This window comes from Macaca mulatta, chromosome 8 (genome assembly GCF_049350105.2).
Source record: "Macaca mulatta isolate MMU2019108-1 chromosome 8, T2T-MMU8v2.0, whole genome shotgun sequence".
Taxonomy (NCBI): Eukaryota; Metazoa; Chordata; class Mammalia; order Primates; family Cercopithecidae; genus Macaca; species Macaca mulatta.
The window spans coordinates 29,763,114-29,787,212 of record NC_133413.1 but is presented as its reverse complement, the minus strand read 5'-3'; the positions used below and the strand labels follow the sequence as shown (position 1 = coordinate 29,787,212).

General features: G+C 45.7%; 1 protein-coding gene across 6 annotated transcripts in view; it reads left to right on the top strand.

Annotated features, from left to right (window-relative positions):
* Positions 1-23,872, top strand: part of NUGGC (nuclear GTPase, germinal center associated) — a 68,675-nt gene extending 44,803 nt beyond the window's left edge. For all 6 annotated transcript variants that reach the window (XM_028852497.2, XM_077943338.1, XM_077943336.1 and 3 more), the window contains 7 exons: positions 3,503-3,667; positions 11,028-11,185; positions 13,039-13,177; positions 13,997-14,105; positions 15,043-15,179; positions 17,708-17,798; positions 21,269-23,872. In XM_028852497.2, coding sequence (XP_028708330.2) covers positions 3,503-3,667; positions 11,028-11,185; positions 13,039-13,177; positions 13,997-14,105; positions 15,043-15,179; positions 17,708-17,798; positions 21,269-21,414 — 945 coding nt within the window. In that variant the 3' untranslated portion in view covers positions 21,415-23,872. The remainder of the gene's footprint in view (positions 1-3,502; positions 3,668-11,027; positions 11,186-13,038; positions 13,178-13,996; positions 14,106-15,042; positions 15,180-17,707; positions 17,799-21,268) is intronic.
* Positions 23,873-24,099: the final 227 nt, after the last annotated feature.

The following is a 24,099-nucleotide window of genomic DNA, read 5'->3' as shown; positions in this document are numbered from 1 at the left end:
TAAGTCAGACTTGCAGGAAGTCAAACTGCTATCTCTAATAACAATCCAGGAGGTTGAAGAATAACTCTGTTAAACAATCAGCACTAGATGGCCAGGACTTGATGAATAACTTCCCTAATCTCTTTCCCTGCTTCCAACTTACTACCAACCGGAAAAGTCAAATGTCTATAGCTAACCAACCACATTGGCTGCTCTGCTTTTAGCTAGCCCGTCTCTAGTGTCCCCAGGCCAACAACCTCCAATCAGGGCACCCCTGAAGCCTTTCCTTTTGTCCACCATGAAGCTTTTCCACTCCCCTGCCTGCTTTTGAGTCTCTGCTAAACTCAAATAATGGTGCCAACTCCATTGCTGTAGTGAGCTCTGAATAAACAGCCTCTGCCTGTTCTTATTTGGTTGGTCCTCACTTACTTCCACGCTTGCCTTCACCCGTCAGATGTGCACAGTCAAGGTGTTTGTCTCCTTGTTATGCCGGAACAGGGAAGAGGCAGAGGAAGTACATGAATAGGGCTCTGTGAGGGGTCGAGGAGCTGATCCTGAGGATGGGGAAGGTGGGCCAATGGTGACCCTGTGGGGTGGCAAGGGGAGGCAGACACTCGAGACTTGACTTCCACGTGGGAGTAAGCAGTGCCACCTGGAGCCTTTGGTTGTGTATAAAGGCTTGTAAAAAGGCTTTAGTGGTGTGGGATCTTTCTTCTGCATAAAAGGGGCATATAGAGCAAAATTCAATCTTTTTTTAATCATATTTCTTATGGTTTGTTTTGGTCTAGTTATACAAGACAGAAACAAAACCAAACTCTTGGAATGTGATATTTTCTCATTTGACTTTTGTCTGCTGAAATCGTTGGGGAAGGATTTGACCTTCCAATTTCCCAAAGCAGTTCTTCAGGGTGAAATTTGTCTCTCAGCCCAGCACAAGATTGCTTTTGGAAGTGCTGATGGAAAATGAATCCGAGGTGGGCTGTGTGTGGTTGGTGTATTTTACAAACATAAGGACAAGGCATTTTGCCATCAAGGCCGGAAGTGCCCACCCCACATGCTTTTCTTTGCTAATATGGAAGTGCAGTGCTCAGAGGGGCTCAGATTCACCCTTGCAGCCAGACTCTAAGCAGCAGAAAACACAGAGGAGAAGGGGGCTGACTGGCAATTCTGCAATAGCTATGTTAGGGAGTTGCTGGAACTTTGCTCAAAATTCCTTGGCCTTAGATATTGGTCTTACTCTTAGCTCTTTGATAGAAAGTTGGAAGGCAAGAATTTGTCAGTTCCTTTGAATTTTGAAAAATCAAATCTAAATATGTGTGTGATTGATTTTTTTTTTCAAAGATGATCACTGAAACCAAAAATTTAGAGTTTGAGTAGTGATTTTAAATAAACAATCATTATTTTTAAGAATTCATAGGAAGTTGATGATCACATCTCAATGTCAAATGAAGTCTGCGTTTATTCACACTAAGGGCCAGCTTCTCTGTTTCTTATTGTTCTTTTGTTCTCCACTCTTCCCTTTCTTATCATTCTTTTGTTTATTCAAGAGAGATTTATTGACAGTGAGGCATTGTGAGAATCATGCCCATAGTTTTTGTTTTCATGACTTCTTTCTTCTTTCATTTTCATCACTGGTGACAACACAAATTCAAAAGAATCTAAAGGATGTCCTGGGAAAAATGCTTTGTAGAATTCTTAATGGTGAAAATGAGGAAAATTCCTGGGGTGCACCGAATTCTAAACAGTCTCCATAAACTCTAAAACGTATTTACTCCAAGATTCACCAAGTTTTAGAGTGTGAGGTTGTTTTCAAGATCATTCAACCCAGTTCACTTACTTTAAAGATGATACCGTTGAGAACCAGAGAAGTTAAATTACCTATATCATGTCACACATCGATTCGAGAGCTATTTCTGTCTATTTGGAATAGAATTTAAAAGCCCAAATTATCTCGCAGTTTCTCTGGGCCCTGCATTTAATCCAGAAATGTCTGTGGGTTTTGCTGTCTGTGCTGTGCCCTAGAATAAAAGAACATGACTAAGAGCCTGTTCCTTTGGCAAGTTTCTATCCAGGGAAGGAGACACAGAGAATGAGAGAGAAGTCATATGACAGGAGACGTGCTATGGTGCAGGACTGTGGGAAGTGCAGTGGGAGAACAGGACAGAGAGCCCCACCTCTACCTGGGCACTCAGGGAAGGTGCCTCATGGGAAGGACCTTTGAGCTTTGTCTCGGGAAGAAACAAAGATGAAATCAGCAAGGCCCACAGGGCACAAGATGAACAGCACACTTGCGGAATAGCAGCAAGTCCAGGGGTAGCTACTTGGCAGGACATGTCGGGCAAACAGGGATGGTGGTGCTAGAGAGGTGGGGTGAGTTCTGGCTGTGAAGTGCCTTAAGGACCAAGCTGGGGAGTGTGGCTCTGTCTGCTGCAGGCACTGTGGGGCCCACCAAGGTTCCCATGCAGGGAACAACACTATGGGTTACCAGTTTGGCACTGTATTAGTCTGTTTTCATGCTGCTGATAAAGACATACCTGAGACTGGGTAATTTATAGAGAAAAAGAGGTTTAATGAACTCATAATTCCACGTGGCTGGGGAGGCCTCACAATAAGGTGGAAGGCAAAAGGCACGTCTTACATGGCGGCAGATGAGAGAAATGAGAGCCAAGCAAAGAGTGTTTCCCCTTATAAAACCATAAGATCTCATGAGACTCATTGACTACCATGAGAACAGTATGGGGGAAGCCAACCCCATGATTCAGTTATCTCCCACCAGGTCCCTCCCACAACACGTGGAATTATGGGAGCTACAATTCAAAATGATATTTGGATGGGTATACAACAAACCATATCAGGCACCTAGGAGTCAAGGCTTTCTCTGGTGGTCACTTCCTTGTATTATTTGAATATATGTTTTCTCCCTGATTAGACTGTATTCTTTGAAGAAGGAAGCATGGATTTATTTTTGTGGTCCTGTAGCTTTGCTATGCAAAGTGTGGTCCATAGCTCAGAAGACCAGCATTACCTGAGGACTGGCTAGAAATGCAGAATCCCAGGGTCTTGGATTTCGGATTTTAAGATCTCCTGTTGATTTGTATGCACATTAAAATTTGAGAAGTATTATCCTTAAAAACTGCTTGGTGCAGAGTCAAAGCTTGTGAAATGTTTGTTGAATCAGATGTCATTGGAAAAACCTGTTTTAATAACAATTGGATTTATATGTGGATAGCTACTTCCCCAAATAGCTTGATGGATTATACATCTGAAATAAGTTGCTGAATAAGCAGAGACTGTGATTTTTAAGAAATGAAATAAGTTGCACCAGGCAGGTATTTGTTCTATCCTCTAACCCCACAAAGGGGTCTGTGCACTGAGTAAGGTCTTATGGGGACAGTAAAGAGAAGTCAGCTGTGAGTGATAAGCTGAATCTTGAGCTGGTGACAAGCTTAAAGGAAGCAAAGCTGGAGGAGAAGGTGCCCTTAGGGAGGGGGTGGCCTGATGCTTTTATGGTCCTTGTCCCTAGAATGAACACTTGCACATGAGTGTCCTGCGGAGATTTGCGGAAGAGAAGGTTGAGCTGCTGGAGAAGGCCATCGGGCACTGCTTCGCCTGCATGGAGCAACCTCTACAAGAAGGGGTCAGGACCGCCAGGACTTCTTACCGCTGCATCCTCAGGGCATGCTTGGTGGTGAGTGACCCCTCCAGGAAAAACTCGGATATTCCGGGAGGCCTGCCCAATCCCCAAGCTCCTTTTGCATCATCCCATTCCCTTCAAAAGAGATAAAGAGCTAGAGGGCCAGGCACGGTGGCTCACGCCTGTAATCCCAGCACTTTGGGAGGCCGAGGTGGGCAGATCACAAGGTCAGGAGATCAAGACCATCCTGGCCAACATGGTGAAACCCCATTTCTACTAAAAATACAAAAATTAGCCAGGCGTGGTGGCATGTGCCTGTCATCCCAGCTGCTCAGGAGGCTGAGGCAGAAGAATTGCTTGAACCAGGGAGGCAGAGGTTGCCGTGAGCCGAGATCGCACTACTATGCTCCAGCCTGGTGAGAGAGTGAGACTCCATCTCAAAAAAAAAAAAAAAAAAAGGCTAGAGGAGGGTAGCAGAGAGTGAAAATTGTAAATAACAGTTGTTCATCTGTGTCTCGAAAGGACCAACGAAGGTGCACAGTTCAGCAAAGACAGAGTGGGAATCTGGGATCTGAGGATCTGAGGGTCTTGGTTGGAGTACCAGCTCCACCAAACATCCACCCTGTAGCTCCGGGCAAAGCCCTAGACCCATTTTAAAAATTTCTTGGTTTTCTTCTGTAAAATGAGGATGCTCAATGCTTGCCCTACCTATCCGGTAGCGTTGATGTCTATCAATTAGCTTACACAATAAGGAAACATCTTGTAACCTCTCACTTGGCATTCAGATTGTTTTATTTCTCAATTAGTTGTATAGAGTTTCTGAAGGATGAAAATATAAGTGCAAGGCAGTATTTATCTAAGACTAAGGGGTGAAAAAAGAGGCCCATTGTATTAGTCTGCTTGGGCTGCCATAACAAAATCCTATAGACTGGGTGGCCTGAACCACAGACATTGATTTTCCCATAGTTCTGAAGGCTGGAAGTCCAAGATCAAGGCGTCAGCAGGGTGAGTTCTGAGGCCTCTCTCCTCTTCTGGAGATAGTAGATGGCTACCTTCTTGCTGCGTCCTCACATGGCCTCTTCACTGTGCACGCACACTCCTGAGATCTCTTTCTCTTCTCAGAGGGACACCACACCTGTCAGATCAGGGGCCCACCTTTATGACCCCATTTAACCTTAATTACCTCATTACCAGCTGTGTCTCCAAACACAGTCACCCTGGGGGTTAGGGCTTCGCATATGAACCTCAACGGTCACACTTTAGTCCGTGGCACCCATTAAGGGGAAGATGTGATGGACAACACTGCTCATGTAACAAAGATGACTTGGTGTCCCCTGTGCTGGGAGAAGGGCATGGATGGTGTGTGGTTGTAGTTTTTAATGGGCCTTGGAAAGTTGGAATGTAAGCAGTAGAAAATGTGTGAAAAGGTGAGTGTGATGGGGTGGTTAGCTTCCTGGAGGCTTTTCCATGTGCACCAATGATACCGGCTTTCTAGCACCTGGCCTCTTCTGGGTGTTGTTATCTGTGTGCTTTGTGTAAAAGCTTGTTTAAATGTCTACATGAGCCTGAGTGTGGTGGATCATGCCTGTATTCCCAGCACTTTGGGAAGCTAAGGTGGGTGGATCACCTGAGGTCAGGAGTTCGAGACCAGCCTGGCCAACATGGTGAAACCTGGTCTCTGCTAAAAATATAAAAACTAGCCGGGTGTGGTGGTAGCACCTATAATTGCAGCTACTGGGGAGGCTGAGATAGGAAAATCGCTTGAACCTGAGAGGCAGAAGTTGCAGTGAGCTGAGATGGCGCCATTGCAGTCCAGCCTAGGTGAGAGAGACTCCATCTCAAAAAAAAAAAAAAAAATCTAGATAAGTAGGTGCATGTGCTGCAATTTGGATGAAAGGAAAGGAGATTCCTCTAGCACAAGACAAAGAATAAATGCTGAAAGAACCAAGAGTAAAGGAGGAGATAAATTGGGGTGATTCTGGGGTCACTGGGGAGAGTGTCAGTGTGTGGACACAGGAGGATGACAGCTGGAGTGTCTTCCATGCAGTAGGGCATGGATAGCCAAGTATCCGTGCGTATAATATGTACGCGTGCGTGCACTCAGTCAGCAAATGTGAGCAAAATGCTGACTGTGGAACCAGATACTGCAAGTTACCTTATCTGATCCTCACAACCATTCTCTGAGGCAGATGCCCTTATTATTATTTTAATTTTACAGCCTTAGAGAGACTAAATACCTTCTCCACAGCCATGCATGGACTCCACATCTAACCCAGGCCTGCCTAACTTCATAATTGGACACCCAACCCTTGCTGCACTCGCCTGTTGCGTCTCCTAAACTACTCTGCAAACGATTGCAGCAACTTGTAGTTGCCAACCAGTTATGTAGTTTAACATCCATAAATCCCCGTAAAAGTACACTTTGCTGCATTCATTCATTCATTCATTCATTTCTGCAAGTAACAAGGACTTTGGAATACAAGGCACGGTTGCCAAGAGGCTTCGTATCCCACATGGGCCCTGGTTCGTACCTCAGTTTCCCCATCTGCCAGGTGTGTGACCGGGGACAAGTTACTCAACCTCTCTGTGCCTCAGGTTACTCTATGTAAGTTGAGGACCATGGTACCTATGTTATAGGGTTGCTGTAAAGATAACTTGAAAGAATGACCATAGCGGGATAATGCTGGGTTGACCAACGCACTCAGCGTAAAGAGAGTGTCTAACAAGTCAACTGTTTTTCTTATTAGGTTTCAGGGATAGAAGGATACATCCCTGCTTAAAATAGTTAAGAGAGCATTTGGGGAACTATAATAAAAAGGAGCATGCTGGTAAGGACCACAGGACAGTCAGAAAGTTCTCCAAATGTTTAGAGAAGGGAGAGCATTCTGGTGGGGGCTGTGGCAGTCTGGAATCTTTTGGCTGCAAATCAGAGTCCCTAACTGAAACCATTCTTAGCCATGAGGAAGTGTATTGGCCCACGTGCCCAAAAGCCACGGGAAGAGAGGGCCTGGGGGATGAGCTGAATCCAGTGCCTCTGTGGGCCCCATTCTCAGGCTGCTTCTCTCATGATGGCAAAATGGCTGCAGCTGTTCTGGCACCCACATCTGAACACCATGAGCTCTGGAGCAGGGTTTGTTAACCTCAGCATGATTGACAGCTGGGACCGGATCATGCTTTGTTGTGAGGGGCTGTCCTGTGAATTGCAGGTTGTTTCGTCCCTGGACTCTACCCCCTAGGTGCTGGTAACAGCCCCCATTCTTCAGCTGTGACAAAATCAGTCCTGGTTGAGAATCACTGGTCTAGAGGAACAAGGGAATGGCCGTTTCCGGGCCCACTTTCAGAAGAGTGGAGAACCTTTTTGAGAAACCTCAGCAAAGCTCTTACTGTGTTTCTTTGGCTCTAAATGGGTCACATACCTATTTATAAAATGACCCCTGAAAAAAGGGAATGTCTTGTGCTGAATAGCTCAGGCCTGTGTGTGTGTCCCATCCTGGGGGCAGGAATAGAGTTCATTTTCTCCATAACAGAAGGACTAGGGAGGTGACACTGGAGAAGGAAGGGTGGATATTGGAAAAGAAATCGCAGGCCAGGTTAGAGGACAGTTCAATAAACCTTCTAGAGAGGAGGTTGTTGGAACTTGGCCCTGGAGGATGGTGGTGTGTCTTTGGGCAGAGGAGTGGAGGGGCAGGGAAGGCATTTCAGGGGAGGAAGGCCGGAGCTCATGTGGGAGCCAGAAGGTACCACCTAACTGCAGCGTAAGTACACAGGGCAGGGTTTTGGGGCATTAGGCTGACAGTCAGTTTGCTGCAGACTTTAGACCAGGTTGAAGAGTTGGAACATAGTGAAGTTTTGAGCAGAAGAATAGCTTCATCAGAACTAATGCTTTGGGAAGCGTAATGCTTGGGGAAAAGCTGGAGGCAGAAAGCCTGGTTAGGAAGTGTCAGGGTCTAACTGAGGTCTGAGGGGAGTCAGTGGGCAAGTGGCGGATAGCTGGAAAAATGAGGAATCATAGACAGTTTTGACATGGCTTTACGCTTTCTCTGGGCATGAGCAAGTTGCATGTACAGCATTAGCAGGGTAATTATATCTTTTATAGACAATAGTGATTCTGAGCCAAGCACGAGCTCATGTGGGTGATCATCTAATGCGCCTCATGTGGCGTGGTTACATCATGTACAGGGCTGTGCACCTGTACTCCAAACCTGCTGAGTCATGCTGTGCCAGAAGACTGCCTCGGCCTGCTCCTGACTAAAGTGCAGCCATTTCCCTTACAGTAGCTGCTTCGTTGAGATGAGACACAGTAAAGTCTCAACAAAGGTTGTGGCAGACGGAGTAGGAAGGAAGAGGTGACTGGGAGAGCAAATCTGAAGGACATCTCAATCAGGATTGTCAATAGTTCAGACATGGGGGTGTATGGGAAAGCAAGGTGGCAACATTTTGGGGAAGATTTGCACCCAAGAGAAAGCAAATCACCTCAATTTAAAGAAGATCTAAGGAGATATGGTAGGGAGGAACTTATCCGTTGGTTGGGGAAGCAATATGATCACTACTGAAGATCATGTATTTAGTGTTTCATGGAGGTGGAATGTCTAATGCAGTGATGGAAATGTGGAACTGAAGCCTGGAGAGAGGTGGGGCTGGAGGATGTAGCTGTCACTTGCATGGAGTTGATGCACGTATACCAGTGAATGGGATTGAGGAGGAGTGGAGGGAAGGACAGTGATAGGACATTGCCTCATACAAAGGCCACGTTAAGGAAGCAAAAGAATAAAGAGGGGCAGGGGAGGGGCAGAGACGGAAAAGCCTGAGAGGTAGCAGAAGGAAATCGTGTAATGAATGCCTATTTTCTTATTTTTATGCTTATTTTTAGTGTAATGCTTAATTTCTTATTTTCCAATCAGAAAACTGAAGTAATAAAGTTTGTTAAGGCTGAGTGCAATGGCTTATGCCTGCCTGTCATCCCAGCACTTTGGGAGGCTGAGGCAGAAGGATTGCTTGAGGCCAGGAGTTCAAGACCACCCAGGCAACATAGCAAGAACCTATCTCAAAAAGGAAAAAGAAAAAAAGTTGGGCATGGTGGCATGCCTCTGTAGTCCCAGCTTCTCAGGAAGCTGAGGCAGGAGGATCACCTGAGCCCAGGTGTGAGCTATGGTCGTGCCACTGCACTCTAGCCTGGGTAACAGAGAGAGGCCCTGTCTCTTAAAAGAGAAAAAAAAAAGTTTGTTAAGAAGAACATCACATGCTCCTGAGAGGTAAAAACAAACCAACCAACCCACCAGGGCCATTGGATTGGGCCACTGAGGGTTTCACTGGTGACTGTGCTAGGCAGCCACCAAGGGTCCTCACCAGTGGCCCCAAGGGTCCTCACCTCTGGGTATTTATGCCCTCATGGAGTCTCCCCCACATTGAATCAGGGCTGATTTCTGAGCAGGAGAATGCTGCAGAGGTGACGGTGTGTGGCTTCTGAGGCTAGGCCATCAAGGGCCATGGAAGCTTCCATGGTGGCTCTTGGGTCACTTTCTCAGGGCGACGCCTTTGTGTACTGAAATTGAGCCACTGTGTGCAGAGGTCACATGGAGAGCAACTAAGGCCCCCACCTGAGGCCAGGAGCCAGCACCAGCATGCAGCCGGGTATCTTTGGAAGCAGATCCGCCAGCCTCACCCAGATGACTATGCCCCCAGCCACACCTGACCAAACCTCAGGAGAATCCTGAGCCAGAGTGGCCAGCCCAGCCATCCCAGTCCTGACCCACAGAATCCCCGAGAGATGACAGGTGTTTGTGTTTGTTTTTAAACCACTGCACCGCTATGTCCAGGGTAATTTGTTTCAGAGCAATAGATAACGAAGTTACCTTGGATAGAGCTGTTTCTATCCCATAGTTGAAGAACGCAGATCACAGAAAGTGAATGAGTGAGTGGGAGCTGAGAGGACGAAGGCCTGAGGCAGAGACCACCCTGTTGAGAGTTTGCTGTGAGCGGAAGAAGACACTGCAGACATTTTCGGGCATCTCCAGGACTTTACCCCCCAACTGTCCCCTCTCATCACCCTTTTAATGACTTCTTCCTCTGTGACTACAAACATTCCCAAGGTGCTCCTATCAGATAAACAATGTTTCTTTGAGATCAGAAATTTGGGAAGACATTTATATACTAACACCATATCATTATTTAACATAGGAAAATAACCGTAATGTCTAAGAACAAGAGAGAGGTAAAATGAATTATTTTTCATCCATACGATACTATATTAAATGGTTATTAGTGCCATTTTTGGAACCTTTTTTTTTTTTGAGATGGAGTTTCGCTCTTGTTGCCCAGACTGGAGTGCAGTGGCGCGATCTTGGCTCACTGCAACCTCTGTCTCCCAGGTTCAAGCGATTCTCCTGCCGCAGCCTCCTGAGTAGCTGGGATTACAGGCATGCGCCACCTTGCCCGGCTAATTTTTGTATTTTTAGTAGAGGCGGAGTTTCACCATGTTGGCCAGGATGATCTTGAACTCCTAACCTCAGATGATCCACCTGCCTTGACCTCCCGAATTGCTGAGATTACCGGTGTGAGCCACTGCACCTAGCCTGGAACATATTTACAATGATTTGGGGATATTCTCATATTGTAATACTAAGTAAAAAGAGCAGAGAAAAAAAAAAGAATTCTATCAATTATACAATGCTATGTGGTCATTCCCTTAAAACATATATCATTGATTAAAAATCACAGAGCTCTCTACTGAAATTTTAGCAAACACATTTTTACTCTCTTTACTAATGATTACCATCTGGCTGAAATTGATTAATGTCTGTCATAGGTCTAGCTTTATATTTTTCTTTCCTCTCATTTGTGTATTTATTTCCCTGGGAAAAAAATATCGCCAAGACATACAAATCAAATTGTATTTCATTAAAAGTTTAACAAAAAGTTTATGAAATCTGGACTCTCCTTAGAAAATTCAAGACATGCACTTATTGTCGGGTCATAGCACATTGGCATTCATTCGTTTATTTATTCATTCGATAATTGCTCATTTAGCAAATATTTCTCAAACACTACTTATGTTATTGCCAGAAGTTGAGGACGTAAAGATGGATGAGACACTGTGCCTAATCTCAGTGAGCTGATGGCCAAGCACAGGAGCCGGACAAATGAGTAAACTAACACAAACAGAATCGCTTGAGAACGGTTGTGATCAAAGTGAGCACAGGGACCTTAGGAAGCCCATGGCAGGGGCACACAGACAACCTAGAGGCGTGACCACTGTCCTCCCTCATTTAGTTTAATCATATGTTTAAAGAGCATGTTGTCTCAACCCTTTCCTGTGATTCTTGGTAATGATCTTTGGCCAGGGCAATGCAGTTCTAATCCAGTGACCTTCCAGTTAATGCCTGCTAACTCTGCTAATTTACTGTTGATTATCTAGAGGAGTAAAGGAAACCAAGGTTTTCATCAGACCCTGAAAGCTGTTTGCCTGAAAAATGGCATCTATGCCTCCAGGACTCTGGCAAGAATTGATCTAAACGAAGCCCTCACTCAGCCCATCTATGACCAGATCGACCCTGTTTTTGGAAGCATTTTTAGGTAAAGGATCTTTCATCTTGCCCCTTCGGGAACAAACATAGAAGAACGTTGAGCCAGTCTTTAAGAATTTAGACTTTGGATCTGTAAGTGTAAAGAGTAGCTTGTAACTGGAGAAGGAAAGCTTAGTCTTCGGCAAAACACAAACAAACGCCTTCTTGGTTTGGTTTACTTAAAAATTTCCCATGATGACCTGGACACAGATTAAGATGCTGCTTTCAAACTAATATTATGGTTCCCATTATTTTTCAAATATCTCATACATGCAGCAAGGGATACATTTTCTTAGGAATCTGAGCCCAGGACAGGGTATTTTGATTGGAGAGAGTGGAATTAAGCAAACACATGGCCTTCAGAACTTTCTTTCTTCCTTTTTTTTAAAAAATGAGACAGGGTCTTGCTCTGTTGCCCAGGCTGGAGTGCAATGGCACAATCCTAGCTCACTGCAGCCTCAGATTCCTGGACTCAGGCAATCCTCCCATCTCAGCCTCCCAAGTAGCTGAGACCACAGGCATATGCCACCATGCCTGGCTAACTTTTAAAAAATATTTTTTGTAGAGACAGAGTCTCTCTGTGTTGACCAGTTTGGTCTTGAAATCCTGACCTTAAGTGATCCTCCCCCATCGTCCTCCCAAAGTGCTGGGATTACTGGCGTGAGCCACCACACCCAGCCTCGGAGCTTTCCCTGAATGCACTGAAGATGCTGTGTCTGTTTCTCACACACTCTGCCTGCTCACATACATGGTGTGGGTTTGGGGACCATACCTCCTCGGTGCTTCCTCCTTCCCTCCTTCCTTGACCTCTAATTCTTTACTCCATCGACAGAAACAGAATCTCCCAGTCCCCAAGTACAGCTGCCCATCCCTAGTCTCTGTCGTTCCCACTGGCATCTCATGTGGTTGCCCATTGGTGGCTGCTCGAACCATTCTCCAGCCTTTGCTTGTGTCTTACTCAGAGCCCCTGTCCCTGCCCCACCTTTCTTTAAGCACGTCTTGGATTGTGTCATTCCACCAACTGCACCCCCGCCCTGTTTACAATTCTGTGGGCTAAACTTCAAATTCCTTAGAATGCATTCAAGACATTCCACCTGCCTCCAGCTTGCCTTTCCAACCTCTGCCTGCACCGCTGCCTGGTTGCAGCCTTCCGCTGTAGCCCACCCAGCAGGTGGCAAAGAGAGAGCAGCTACCTGTCCTGGGCATCAGTGCTAAGCACTTGGCATGCATTAGCTCATCGGATGTTCCCAGCAACTCTAAGGAGTAGCTTCTGTCTTTTTACATCTGAACAAACTGAGATTCAGAAAATTGTGCATCTTTCCCAATGGCACCCAGCTCATGAGCAGAGAGCGAGGATTTAAAGCTTGTGCTCTCTCCTCTGCAACCTCTCACTTCCTATTTCTGAGCTATTCTGAAACCACTGTGCTTACCATGTTGTCCCATGGGGAGTAATCCCTTCTTTCCACTTCCTCAGATCTTACCCAACTTTTAGGTATAGTTCAAGTTCCACCCTTTCAAGTGGCCGCACGTTGGCAGTGGAAAGACTGTGCGTCCTGCAGTCTAAAGCAGCGTTCCAAACCTGGCTCTGCCTCTTGCTAGCCGTGTGACCTTGGACACATCAGCAGTCCTCTCTGAACCTCAATTTTCTCACCTGTTAAATGGGCATTATCTCACAAACTTCATAGGTTTTTATGTCAAAGGCCTGGCACATCACAGTGCCTGGCACGTTATAGGACTATGATAACTGTTAGATCTCATCTTCCTTCTCCTAAATGAATAAAAGGACACCAGCTAGTTTCATGTTTGTTTCAGCCTCACCACAGCCACCATTCTCTTAAACTTTTTTGTCACTTTCTTCTGTAGGACGGGGAAGCCCACCGGTTCGGCTCTGATGCCTCACATTGATGCTTTTAAGCACTCCCTGCAGGAGAAAATGACAGAAATTGGGATAAGAAGTGGCTGGAAATATGATAGCTGCAAAAAAAATTTCCTGATCCAGGAGGTAAGTTCCATATAAAGTGGGGAGAGCAGTGAGGTTGGGCATGGCTTTGTTCCCAGGCTGGTTTTGTAGGTTGCCTGTCTGTTCCCGCTTGTTCCCTGGAGTGTCCAGGGTCTGGGAGTATCTCCTCAGAGGCGCTGTGAAATACAGAACCCAATGGGATGTGGGGAGAGCAGCGGGCATGACTGCCTCAGAGGAAGTGTGGGACAGTTTGTTCCACTGTGAAGTAACTGAAAGCACACGCCAAGGTTGCAAAGTTGACTCAGTTTCCAGGAAGAATCTTTAAAGAAGCCTTAATTGTATGAAAATTTGCATCAGCTGGAACCGTTTTCACTAATCTATCATTTTTGCCAATGTTATAAAGTAGCATCCAATGCATTGAAACTTAAAGAAGTCAATCTTTTTGTTGTTGTTGTTCAATTTTAGGTCAGTTTTTAGTTTTGAGGCCTCAAGACTCTTGTCTGTGACTCACTTTCTTCCAGTGCCACCCCAAATTACATGGCAATGCTAGGGAAAGAGCTTGTATCTCCTCTGCCCCCCAGGGAGGGCCCATTCCAGGACCTTGCCTGTGCCTGAGTTCAACTCAGCAAATATTTATTGAGTAGTTTGTAGGTGCCAGGCACCAAGGGAAGCAGTTAGGGTATAAAGATGCTTAGAACAAAGTTCCTGCCTACGAGAAGCTCACAGCCTAATTGTGGAGATGGCAGACAAACAGCCAGGCATCATATAAGGTGGAGGGAATGGTGGCCACGCACTGGGATACCTGACCTGCTTTCATTGAGGGAATTGTCACCAACGGCCTCTTTTGCCACGTCTTCCCAGATAAGCGCCATCCTCGGGGGCCTGGAGGACCACATCCTCAGAAGGAAGAGGAGGGTCTATGAGTCCCTCACCGCCTCTGTCCAGAGCGACCTGAAGCTGTGTTACGAAGGTGGGGGCCGCGGGGGACAGCATTGCCGCCTGCACTGGGACTTCCTGTCAGCACCTTTCACGTCCTTTTCTGCGGCTCCCTCAAAGGCCCTGTTCTCTTGCACCCTAAGTCTTTGCAGCTCTCTCAGTCTACACATTGCAACCACATGACTGCAGGGCGTGAGGACCCTTCTCTGTGTGTTTTCCAGCTCTTTCTGTCCACCCTTGGTCCAGACGCCCTGCTTTTTTCCATACAACATCCCAGCTGATTTAGCTGTAGAATCCAGTGTCCAGGTTCTCATTCTTGTTTGCAAGTATTCACAAATACTTGAACTCACTCACTTGTGAAATCACTTTCAGACTCTTTCCTGTTTTGGTGACTCCATTGTTTGGGGGTAGGGAGTGATTTTGCAAGTTTCAGCTGAATTCAGTCATTAGGTTTTCTGAATGCTGGTTATCATCTAAATATTGAAAGTGTCATTTTTATGTAAGTGCATATATATACATACATATATATATATATACTTTTTTGTTGTTTGTTTGTTTGCTTGGCTTGCTTTTCTTTCTAATGCCAACGATTTCTTTCTTTCTGTTTCTTTTTTTTTTTTTTTTGAGATGGAATCTCGCTCTGTTGCCCAGGCTGGAGTGCAGTGGCAGTGATCTCAACTCACTCCAACCTCTGCCTAGTGGGTTGAAGCAATTCTTGTGCCTCAGCCTCCCAAGTAGGTGGGATTGCAGATGTGCACACAGCACCCAGCTAATTTTTGTATTTTTAGTAGAGACAGGTGTTTCACCATGTTGGGCAGGCTGGTCTTGAACTCCTGACCTCAGGTGATCTGCCCACCTCAGCCTCCCACAGTGCTGGGATTACTGGTGTGAGCCACCATGCCCAGCCATGATGCCAAAGATTTCTAAGCAGGTCCTTGTCGTGGTGTGACTGTGGCTATCATTTTTGCCAGAGGCAGCTCAGATCACGGGCAAAAAAGCGTGTGAGCGGATGAAAGATGCCATCAGAAGAGGAGTGGACCGGCAGGTGGCTGAGGGCATGTTTGAAAGGGCCCAGGAAAGGATGCAGCACCAGTTTCAGCAGCTGAAGGTACTCTACGCCCACAGCCTAGATCCTAGACCCCGAGAGGCCCTGGGAGAGGACAGGAAGCGGGCGCAGAAGGTGGAAGACGTAGTAGGCATTTGGGCCCAAATGGAACAGATGGTTTCTGGGGCTTCGACCTGAGAGCTGCAGCTCTTCCAGCACTCTCTTGCGCCCCTCCTCTTTCCTGAGTCACCAGTAGCACAGCCACTGCAATAGCTAGATATGTGCTCAGCTATTTATAGACGTTAGCTCATTTACTCCCCAGCAAGTCTGTGAGGTAGGTACTATCATTGGTACCATTTTATAGAGAAGAAAATTCCAGCATCGAGAGTTGTATCAACCAGCCACACAGCCAGGGAGATGCACAGCTGGATTTGGGATAAGGAAGCCTGGCTCCAGCATGTCCAACAATAGCATGATCTCAAAACAGATTGTTTAAATAGGGAAATGTCTTGTCTACATAAAATGTCAATAAGTAAATATTGACACACTACTCAAGGCCAGTCAGTTATGGTACCTAGCACACATTCAGCTTTAATTTTATCTACCCCCAAAGACAGTTCCTGATGGTTTCCTTGGACCTAAATGCTTCTGCCAAGCCTACCTGGACCATCTTGCCTCTGCTCTGGGCCTCATGGCTTGCCACCCCCTGTCCCCCAAGTAGTAGAGATCCTTGAAGTCCATACCACTGTGGGCTTCCTCCCTGACCATGTGAGGCTCCAGGTTTTCTGCCTCAACCCAGGCTGGCTGATCCTGTCTCCCAAGCCCTCAAGGAAGCTGGCCCATTTCTATCTCGGTCCACCTCAGAACCAGCCTTCTGGAAACATCTCCAACCTGTTTCTGCCCAATCTCCTCTCCTCCATCACTTCTGCAGTTTTGGAAAATATTCTTTACAATTCAACACATGTAATTTCCCTTGGAGTAGGCTAAGAGGCATCTTGTTCACCAGCAGCAGTTTAGTTTCAATCCTTTAACATGTTATCACAGTCTACAAATTCATGGACAAGAACTTGGCCGAACTCCACAAAGCCGGTTCCCATTTCCCCATTGCGTACATAGACACTGGATCTTAAGACACCCAGGAAACAATGTCGCTTAAAAAATGTGTATGTTGACTATGTACAAATGTATCTGAAATTACAGAAACATAGGAAGTTAAAACTGGGCAGGGCCATAGAGTGTTGCCATTCTGTGATTTTTTTTTTTTTTCAGAATGCCAGTTAACTTTTAATTGTTTAAAATATTTTAGTTCTATATAGTGGATGAAATTTCTTTTTATACATAATGTTTGAAGATTTACTGTTTTTTTAAATTACCTCTTTGCAATAGTCCTGTAAATTAAACAATGGAATAGTATTTTGTTGAATATCCAGATTAGTCTCTGATATATTGATCAGTAATGTGGCTTGCTGCTTCGTTTTCACTCTAGTGTGAGGTGACTGCTTCTCCTGGTTTAGGAGCTGTGAATCCCTCATTCCCTAATCTTCAAGGAAGTGGGAACCTAGAGGCCTTGAGTTACAGGTTCCAGGCCCATGCCTAGAGCTGAGATGTACACTTGGGGCTCTTGATCTAGAATCTAGAATGCTAAAGAAAAAGCGGCCGGGCGCGGTGGCTCAAGCGTGTAATCCCAGTACTTTGGGAGGCCGAGGCGGGTGGATCACGAAGTCAGGAGATCGAGACCATCCTGGCTAACATGGTGAAACCCCGTCTCTACTAAAAATACAAAAAAACTAGCCAGGCGTGGTGGCGGGCGCCTGTAGTCCCAGCTACTCGGAGGCTGAGGCAGGAGAATGGCGTAAACCCGGGAGGCGGAGCTAGCAGTGAGCCGAGATCGCGCCACTGCACTCCAGCCTGGGTGACACAGCGAGACTCCGTCTCAAAAAAAAAAAAAAAAAAAAAGAAAAAAGAAAAAGCATAGGAGATCCAGCATCAAAACTAGGCTCTGCCAGGCTAGAGGAAGGAGCCTGACATTTTTTCAAAGGAAGACAAGAAACAGAAGAGGGAAGAAAGGAGTTTTAGTTGATAAGAGGACTAAGAGTAGCAAGAAGACAGTTCTCAGGCAGTTGGGAAGAATCAGACATGTACGGTAAGGTGAGTGGCACAGAGCAAGTGTCCAGCAAACATCTCCCCAGTGAGCAGATGCATGGAGGAGAGGACAGCGGGAGAGCGACCAGCTCTTTCCCTCTTTTCCCATCTCTGCGATTGCCGTTCTCTCCCCCATGCCTTCATGCTTCCTTCCCCATTAGCTCCTGATTTGATCTGCTGGCACCAGAACTTCAGCCCCCCATGAGTCTGTAGGTGGGGAGAGAGATGCTATACAGATGGGAGCCCACAGAAATATTGTCTTGCTGCCTCCTGGGCCATTTAATGTCCTCGAAAGTGTTTCACCATTTTGCAACTGGGTTGCAAAGCCTTACTTTGACAGCCCCAGTCTGTACCTTCTGTGGCTGGGGGACTGGGTGGGGTCCCTTTTATAAGATTCACTTTTCCTTGGGCTGCACCGTCCTAACATACTGAATGTCCTTGTCACGTAGACTGGGATCGTGGAGAAGGTGAAGGGCAGCATCACCACCATGCTAACCCTTGCTTCGTCCCAGGGGGATGGCCTCTACAAGGAGCTTGCAGGTAAATACGCCAAAGCTTTGCATACAGGGTGATTGTGCAGACAGCCCTGGCTGTGGTTGCTTCTTCCTGAATTTAAAGGTATTAAGTTAGGAAGAATTAGCAGGGCAAGGAATGGAGATGATGATGATGATGGAGATGATGATGATGATGATGATGATGATGATAATGATAACGACAGCCCCACCCTTTGCCCAGCACCCAACTGAGAGCAGGCATCATACTCACGCTTTGTGCTCATGGTTTCACTGAATTCTCACATTAGCTCCCAGGGATGGATGTTGTTGCTCCATTTTGCAGAGGCAGAAATAGAGACTCACATTAGGAAATGCGCCCAGGGTCCCATAGCTGGAAAGCGGCGAATTTAAATCCACAGCTGTGCCCTACCGTCTCCATAAGGCCTTTCTTTTAAGTTGATGCCTCCTTATGAAGAACTTCATGGTCTGGTGATGGTGGAGAAAGACTTCTCTCAATCCACCTGCAGCCTGGGGATGCGGCCCCAGCTGTGGACCTTGGTGTAGGCAACCGTGTCGCTTTCTGGCCATGGGCTCCATCAGGCCCCCGGTATAAACTGGAAGGGGTAAACTGGCAGAAAAAGCAAGTAAGTAATTTCTAGCCAAATTTAAAATGCACATATCATTTGGCGCAGCAACCCTACAGATATCCTTATATGGGGGTAGAGTGGCATATAGACAAGGTTATTCGGGGTAACATTCTAATGTCAAAAATGGGGACAACTCAAATATCTGTAAGTAAAGCACTGCTTAAATTAAATTAAATACACAACGAGTGGAGGACTGTGCAACTGTTAGAAAAAATAAAGCAGCTCTGTAGGTAGTGGTATGAAATGATCTCCAAAGATATTACAAAGTGGAAAATAGTAAAGTGAGTAAATGTGCACGATATGTTGCCATTTGTGAGTGGGGAGAAAAGGAAATACATATGTATATGTTTGTATGTGCATAAAAATCTCCATGGGCTACAGAGAACACTGACAGTACTCGTTGCCTCTAAAGAGGGGAACTGGAAGGCTGGAGGGTAGGAGAGGGTGGGAGCCTTGCTCTGCACCCTGTATATATTGTGCCTTTTATATTTTATACCACATCCATAGTTGCCTGCTGAAATGAATAGATCTGATACCACTGAGTTTGCCAGGGTGAAAGTAGACAGAGCTGTTCCCAAAATCAAAGCCACAATGGCTGCTTCTAAAGATCTGTTCTGCCCTTCTCCATCTCCATTTATGGCTGGTTAGATGGACCTGTAACCTGATCCTAGCGGACTCCAGGGAAGGAGATACAACACCCTCACACTATAATGTAGTGGACTCTCACGACCTTCTGTCCAGGCCTCTATAGGAATCTAAGTTTTAAGATGCTAGTTATTCCAATGTGCCTTCTTTAAAGAACTCCCGCTTGCCAGAGATCTTGACCAGGTCTCACAGAGACCTTGACCAGGTGCTCCCTTCAGTTTGATGTCAATTGCACCTGCTATAATTTAAGCCTATTTCCTTCTCTTCACCATCGACAACAAATATACATCATGTCGAGGGTGGGGGGCATGCTTTATAAAGAAATCTAAAAGGCAGTCCCTGTTGTCGGGGCCTTACCTGGTTGGTAAGACAAGATGTGTAAGAATGTGATCATTGGACTGGGGAGTTTGCATTCGCTCAGCAAACAATTCTGATCACCTCCTGGGTGCCAGGCAGTGTTCTGGGTGCTGAGGACACAGTGGTGACCAAGACAGGCAAGAGTCCCCACCCTCATGGAGCTCACAGCCCAGTGGTGGAAGGCAGGCAGTAAGCAAACTAATAAGTGAGATATGTGGCAGGGAGGCGAAACAGAGAAATGGAAGAAGGGATGCTGGGGTAGGAGACAGGGTGGTAAAGGAAGGTCTCCCTGGGAATGTGACACTTAAGCAAAGCCCTGAGGGAGAGAACCCAGTCAGACTTCAGATCGTTATTCTTGAAGTTCAGAGACAGAGTGGTTATTCAGGGCTGGGACATGGGGAAACTTCAGTGAAGCTGGGTCCTGGGGGAAACCTCAAAGGTTAGGTTGATTTCAGAGGCAGCAGGGAGAAGGGAGGCCTTCCAGATATGGGACAGAACAAAAAGACTCCAGGTCCTTACTCCCCTCTGCTCATGAGGCCCATCCCTGGCCAGGCTCAGGGCCAGTCAGCCTGAGTCACCCTCTGGGGTACAGAAAGCCAGGGGGGATTAGAAGGGCATTCAGGGCTCAGTCTGAAGTGTCCCTTCAAAGGGGACTGCATTAGTCAGTGTCCTCCAGATAAACAGAACCAGTAGGATGCATGGATAGATGAAGGAAGAGATTTATTTTAAGAAGTTGGCTCACACAATGGTGGAGGCTTGGTGAGCCCAAAATCTGATACAGGGAGGCCCACAGGACAGAGACTCCAGAAAGAGAGGCAGTTCGAGTCCAGAGGCCATCCCTGCAGAACCAGGCAGAGCCAATGTTGCAGACAAAGGCCCAACCAAGGCTTGGCCAGGCGTAGTGGCTCACGCCTGTAATCCCAACACTTTGGGAGGCTGAGGTGGGTGGGTCACCTGAGGTCAGGAGTTCAGGACCAGCCCCGCCAACATGGTGAAACCCTGTCTCTACTAAAAATACAAAAAAAAAAAAAAAATTAGCTAGGCGAGCTGGTGGGCACCTGTAATCCCAGCTAGCTGGGAATCTGAGGCAGGAGAAGCACTTGAGCCTGGGAGGCGGAGGTTGCAGTGATTCAAGATCATGCCATTGCACAGCAGGCTTGGTGACAAGAGCAAAACTCCATCTCAAAGGCCCAACGCTGTCACTGGATCATCCCTTCCTGCTTGGGGGAGGCTGGCCTTTGGCTCCTTGCATGCCTTCAGCTGGCTGTTTGAGGTCTACCCACACTGGGGAGGGCCATCTGCTTTACTTGAGGTCTACTGAGTTAAATGTAAATCTCATCCAAAAACACCCTCCCAGAGGCATCCAGACTCACATTTAACCGAGTATCTGGGCCCTGTGACCTGGACAAGTTGACACATAAAACTAACCATTGTGAGAACATGATCTGATTGAAGATCATGGGATGAAAACCTGAGATGCCAGAGAGAGAACATTCACTGAGAATGGGTTGTGCTGGGAGGATAGGGATTGGGGTGGGGGGAAGAGGGGGAGCCACCTGGTGAGGAGTTAGGGGAGGTGTTATTGTGCAATGTGCTTTGTATATCACATGGCTGTGAGGCCTTAATACAGACTCAGTGACTTCTCAGGGTTTTTCTTATGGGTAGGTTTGTATTTCTTTTGAGGGTGACCCCATGCTGAGACAGCATTCTGGTAAGAAGAGGAATACCTGCTTTGATGTCTGATCTGTAAGCACTACACCAGATCCATATTCTGGGACAAGTGACAGGATTGTTGGGGGATTTGCTTTTTGGAGACGTTTCTACAGTGGTCGCCAAGTCCTGATGTGAGCTTTCTGCTCTCCTGTAGATGTCGGGAGTGAATACAAGGAGATGGAGAAGCTGCACAGAAGCCTGAGGGAGGTTGCGGAGAATGCACGGCTGAGGAAGGGCATGCAAGAGTTCCTCCTAAGGGCATCCCCCAGCAAGGCTGGCCCCCCTGGGACATCACTATAACTCCTGGGGCTTAGTCTCAATGGATGAAAAATAAGCCCAGAGCCAGAGAATTAGAATTACTTTTTTTGTTCTTAAGAGACAGGGTCTACCTCTGTTGCCTAGGCTGGAGTGCAGTGGCACCATCACAGCTCACTGCAGCCTTGAACTCCTGGGCTCAAGCAATCCTCCAGCCTCAGCCTCCAGAGCAGCTGGGGCTACAGGTACAGGCCACCAGCCTGGTAATTTTTTTTTTTTTTTTCTGAGACAGAGTCTTGCTCTGTCACACAGGCTGGAGTGCAGTGGCGTGATCTCGGCTCACTGAAACCTCCGCCTCCCAGGTTCAAGCAGTTCTCTGCCTCAGCCTCCCAAGTAGCTAGGATTACAGGCATGCACCACCACACCTGGCTAATTTTTGTATTTTTAGTAGAGACGGGGTTTTACCATCTTGGCCAGGCTGGTCTTGAACTTTTGATCTCGTGATCCACCTGCCTCGGCCTCTCAAAGTGCTGGGATTACAGGCATGAGCCACGGTGCCCGGCCCACACCTAGGTGATTTTAAAATTTTTTGTGGAGATGGCGTCTTGCTCTGTGGCCCAGGCTGGTCTCAAACTCTTGGCCTCAAGTGATTCTCCCACCTCAGTCTCTTGCGCTAGGATTGCAGGCATGAGCCGTCATGCCTGGCTCAGAATTTTTTCTGTTTTGTGAAATCTAATAGAGGACTTCTGTCCACTATTTGGACTTTGTATGCAATATAAAACTAGTATGTTTACTACATTTTATTTTATAGCCCAAAAAGAGTCATCTTCAATACCTAATGGAGTTCTAAAGCTTTAGGACAAGAAACTTTTGCTTCCTCAAAAATATCTAAACATCGCTGGGCACGGTGGCTCACTCCCATAATCCCAGCACTTTGGGAGGCCGAGGCAGGCAGATCTTGAGGTCAAGAGATGAGACCATCCTGGCTAACACAGTGAAACTCCATTTCTACTAAAAATACAAAAAATTAGCCGGGCTTGGTAGCATGTGCCTGTAGTCCCAACTACTTGGGAGGCTGAGGCAGGAGAATTGCTTGAACCCAGGAGGTGGAGGTTGCAGTGAGCCAAGGTAGCGCCACAGCACTCCAGCCTGGACGACAGAGCGAGACTACGACTCAAAACAAAACAAAACAAAACAAACAAACAAACAAAAATATATATATATACACACACACACACATACACACACACATAAAAACTTAAGCATTATAGAAAACACATTTCTAGATATAAAACAAGCCATAAAAAGAAATTCATCCTTCAAAGAAGAAAAACATCTAAACATTGAAAAACTTAAGTATTATGGAAAACATTGCAAAATAAAGCTTTTAGGAATCCAATTCTGTTTTTCATTTTAATACTGATGAGACTTTGGGTAAGGAGGCAGACAACATTGTATCCTGGAAAAAAAATGGGTTTGGGAGCCAGATGAACATAGACCCGGCTTCACCACTTCTCAGATGTGTTATCTAAGACCAGCACTTCCTAAACATGTTGATCTCAGGACCCTTCACTTTTAAAGGACCCTGAGGAGCATTTGTTTATGTGGGTTATGTCTGTTGATATCGACTATTCAAAATTAAATAGGAGAGAATGTAAGTAAGTAATTACTAAGTTTTTTAGGAGTAACAATAATAAACCCATTACCTGTTAACAAAAAATAACACATTGTTATGTAAAAAGCTATTTTCAAAAAAAAAAAAAATGTACTGAGAAGAGTAACGTTGTTTTACACTTTTGCAAATCTCTTTATTCCCTGGCTTAACAGAACACAGCTGGATTCTCACATCAGTTTCTTCATCCACTCTGGTGCAATATGTCATTTTGGTTGATGTATATGAAAAAAATTCAGTCTCACACAGATATACAGTTGGAATACAAGGAAGTATTTTAATAGCTTTTTCAGGTAATTTTGGGATTTTTTTGATTCTACAAAGGCAGATGGCAGTTTCTTAAAAGTTATTTGCAGTGTGGAATCTGAAAGCATTATCAGTGAACATTTTTCAAATGCTATTACATTAAAATGCATTGGTTGATTTTGTAGTTTGAATGAATTTTTTTACTAATGCATGATTTTGGGGTATCAGGCATTGCTCATCTTGAAAATATTTATTCACTGAGTTAAGCAGATATTCCAAATGTTGGTGCATTTTATTGTATAACACCACGAGATCATTTTGTTAGTGTCTTCACCAATCTCATCAGGAAAGTCTTGAAGTATTGGGAAGCTGTCAAGCTCACAGTGAAAAATATAAGTTTTACAAAATTCCATTTTCCCCCCAAAAGCTCATCTTATCATTGATGACAAATATTGTCAGTTGTTTTGTTTGAGGTGATAGATTCACTTTCCTCATTTTTGGGAAAGTGTTTACTATGTAACTGCATACGACGAACCATAGTTTGTCAGTCATTATTTCAAATAAAAATGATGTTCCAAGAAAAAAGTGTCAAGTTCATCCTGAAACTCAAACACTCAAGGAAATGCTTTTCTTTGCAGAAGTGCTTTCAGTGTATTTCCCATTTTGTCCTACAGAATAATAAAATGACAGCTACATAGGTGTCCATAATTAATACAATTAATAACAGACTGTTTCATTTAGAACATTGTAAAGTTCCAACTGGCTTTTTAAAAGCCCTGCAAGTTCATGATGGTGAAAAATACAAGAGTTTT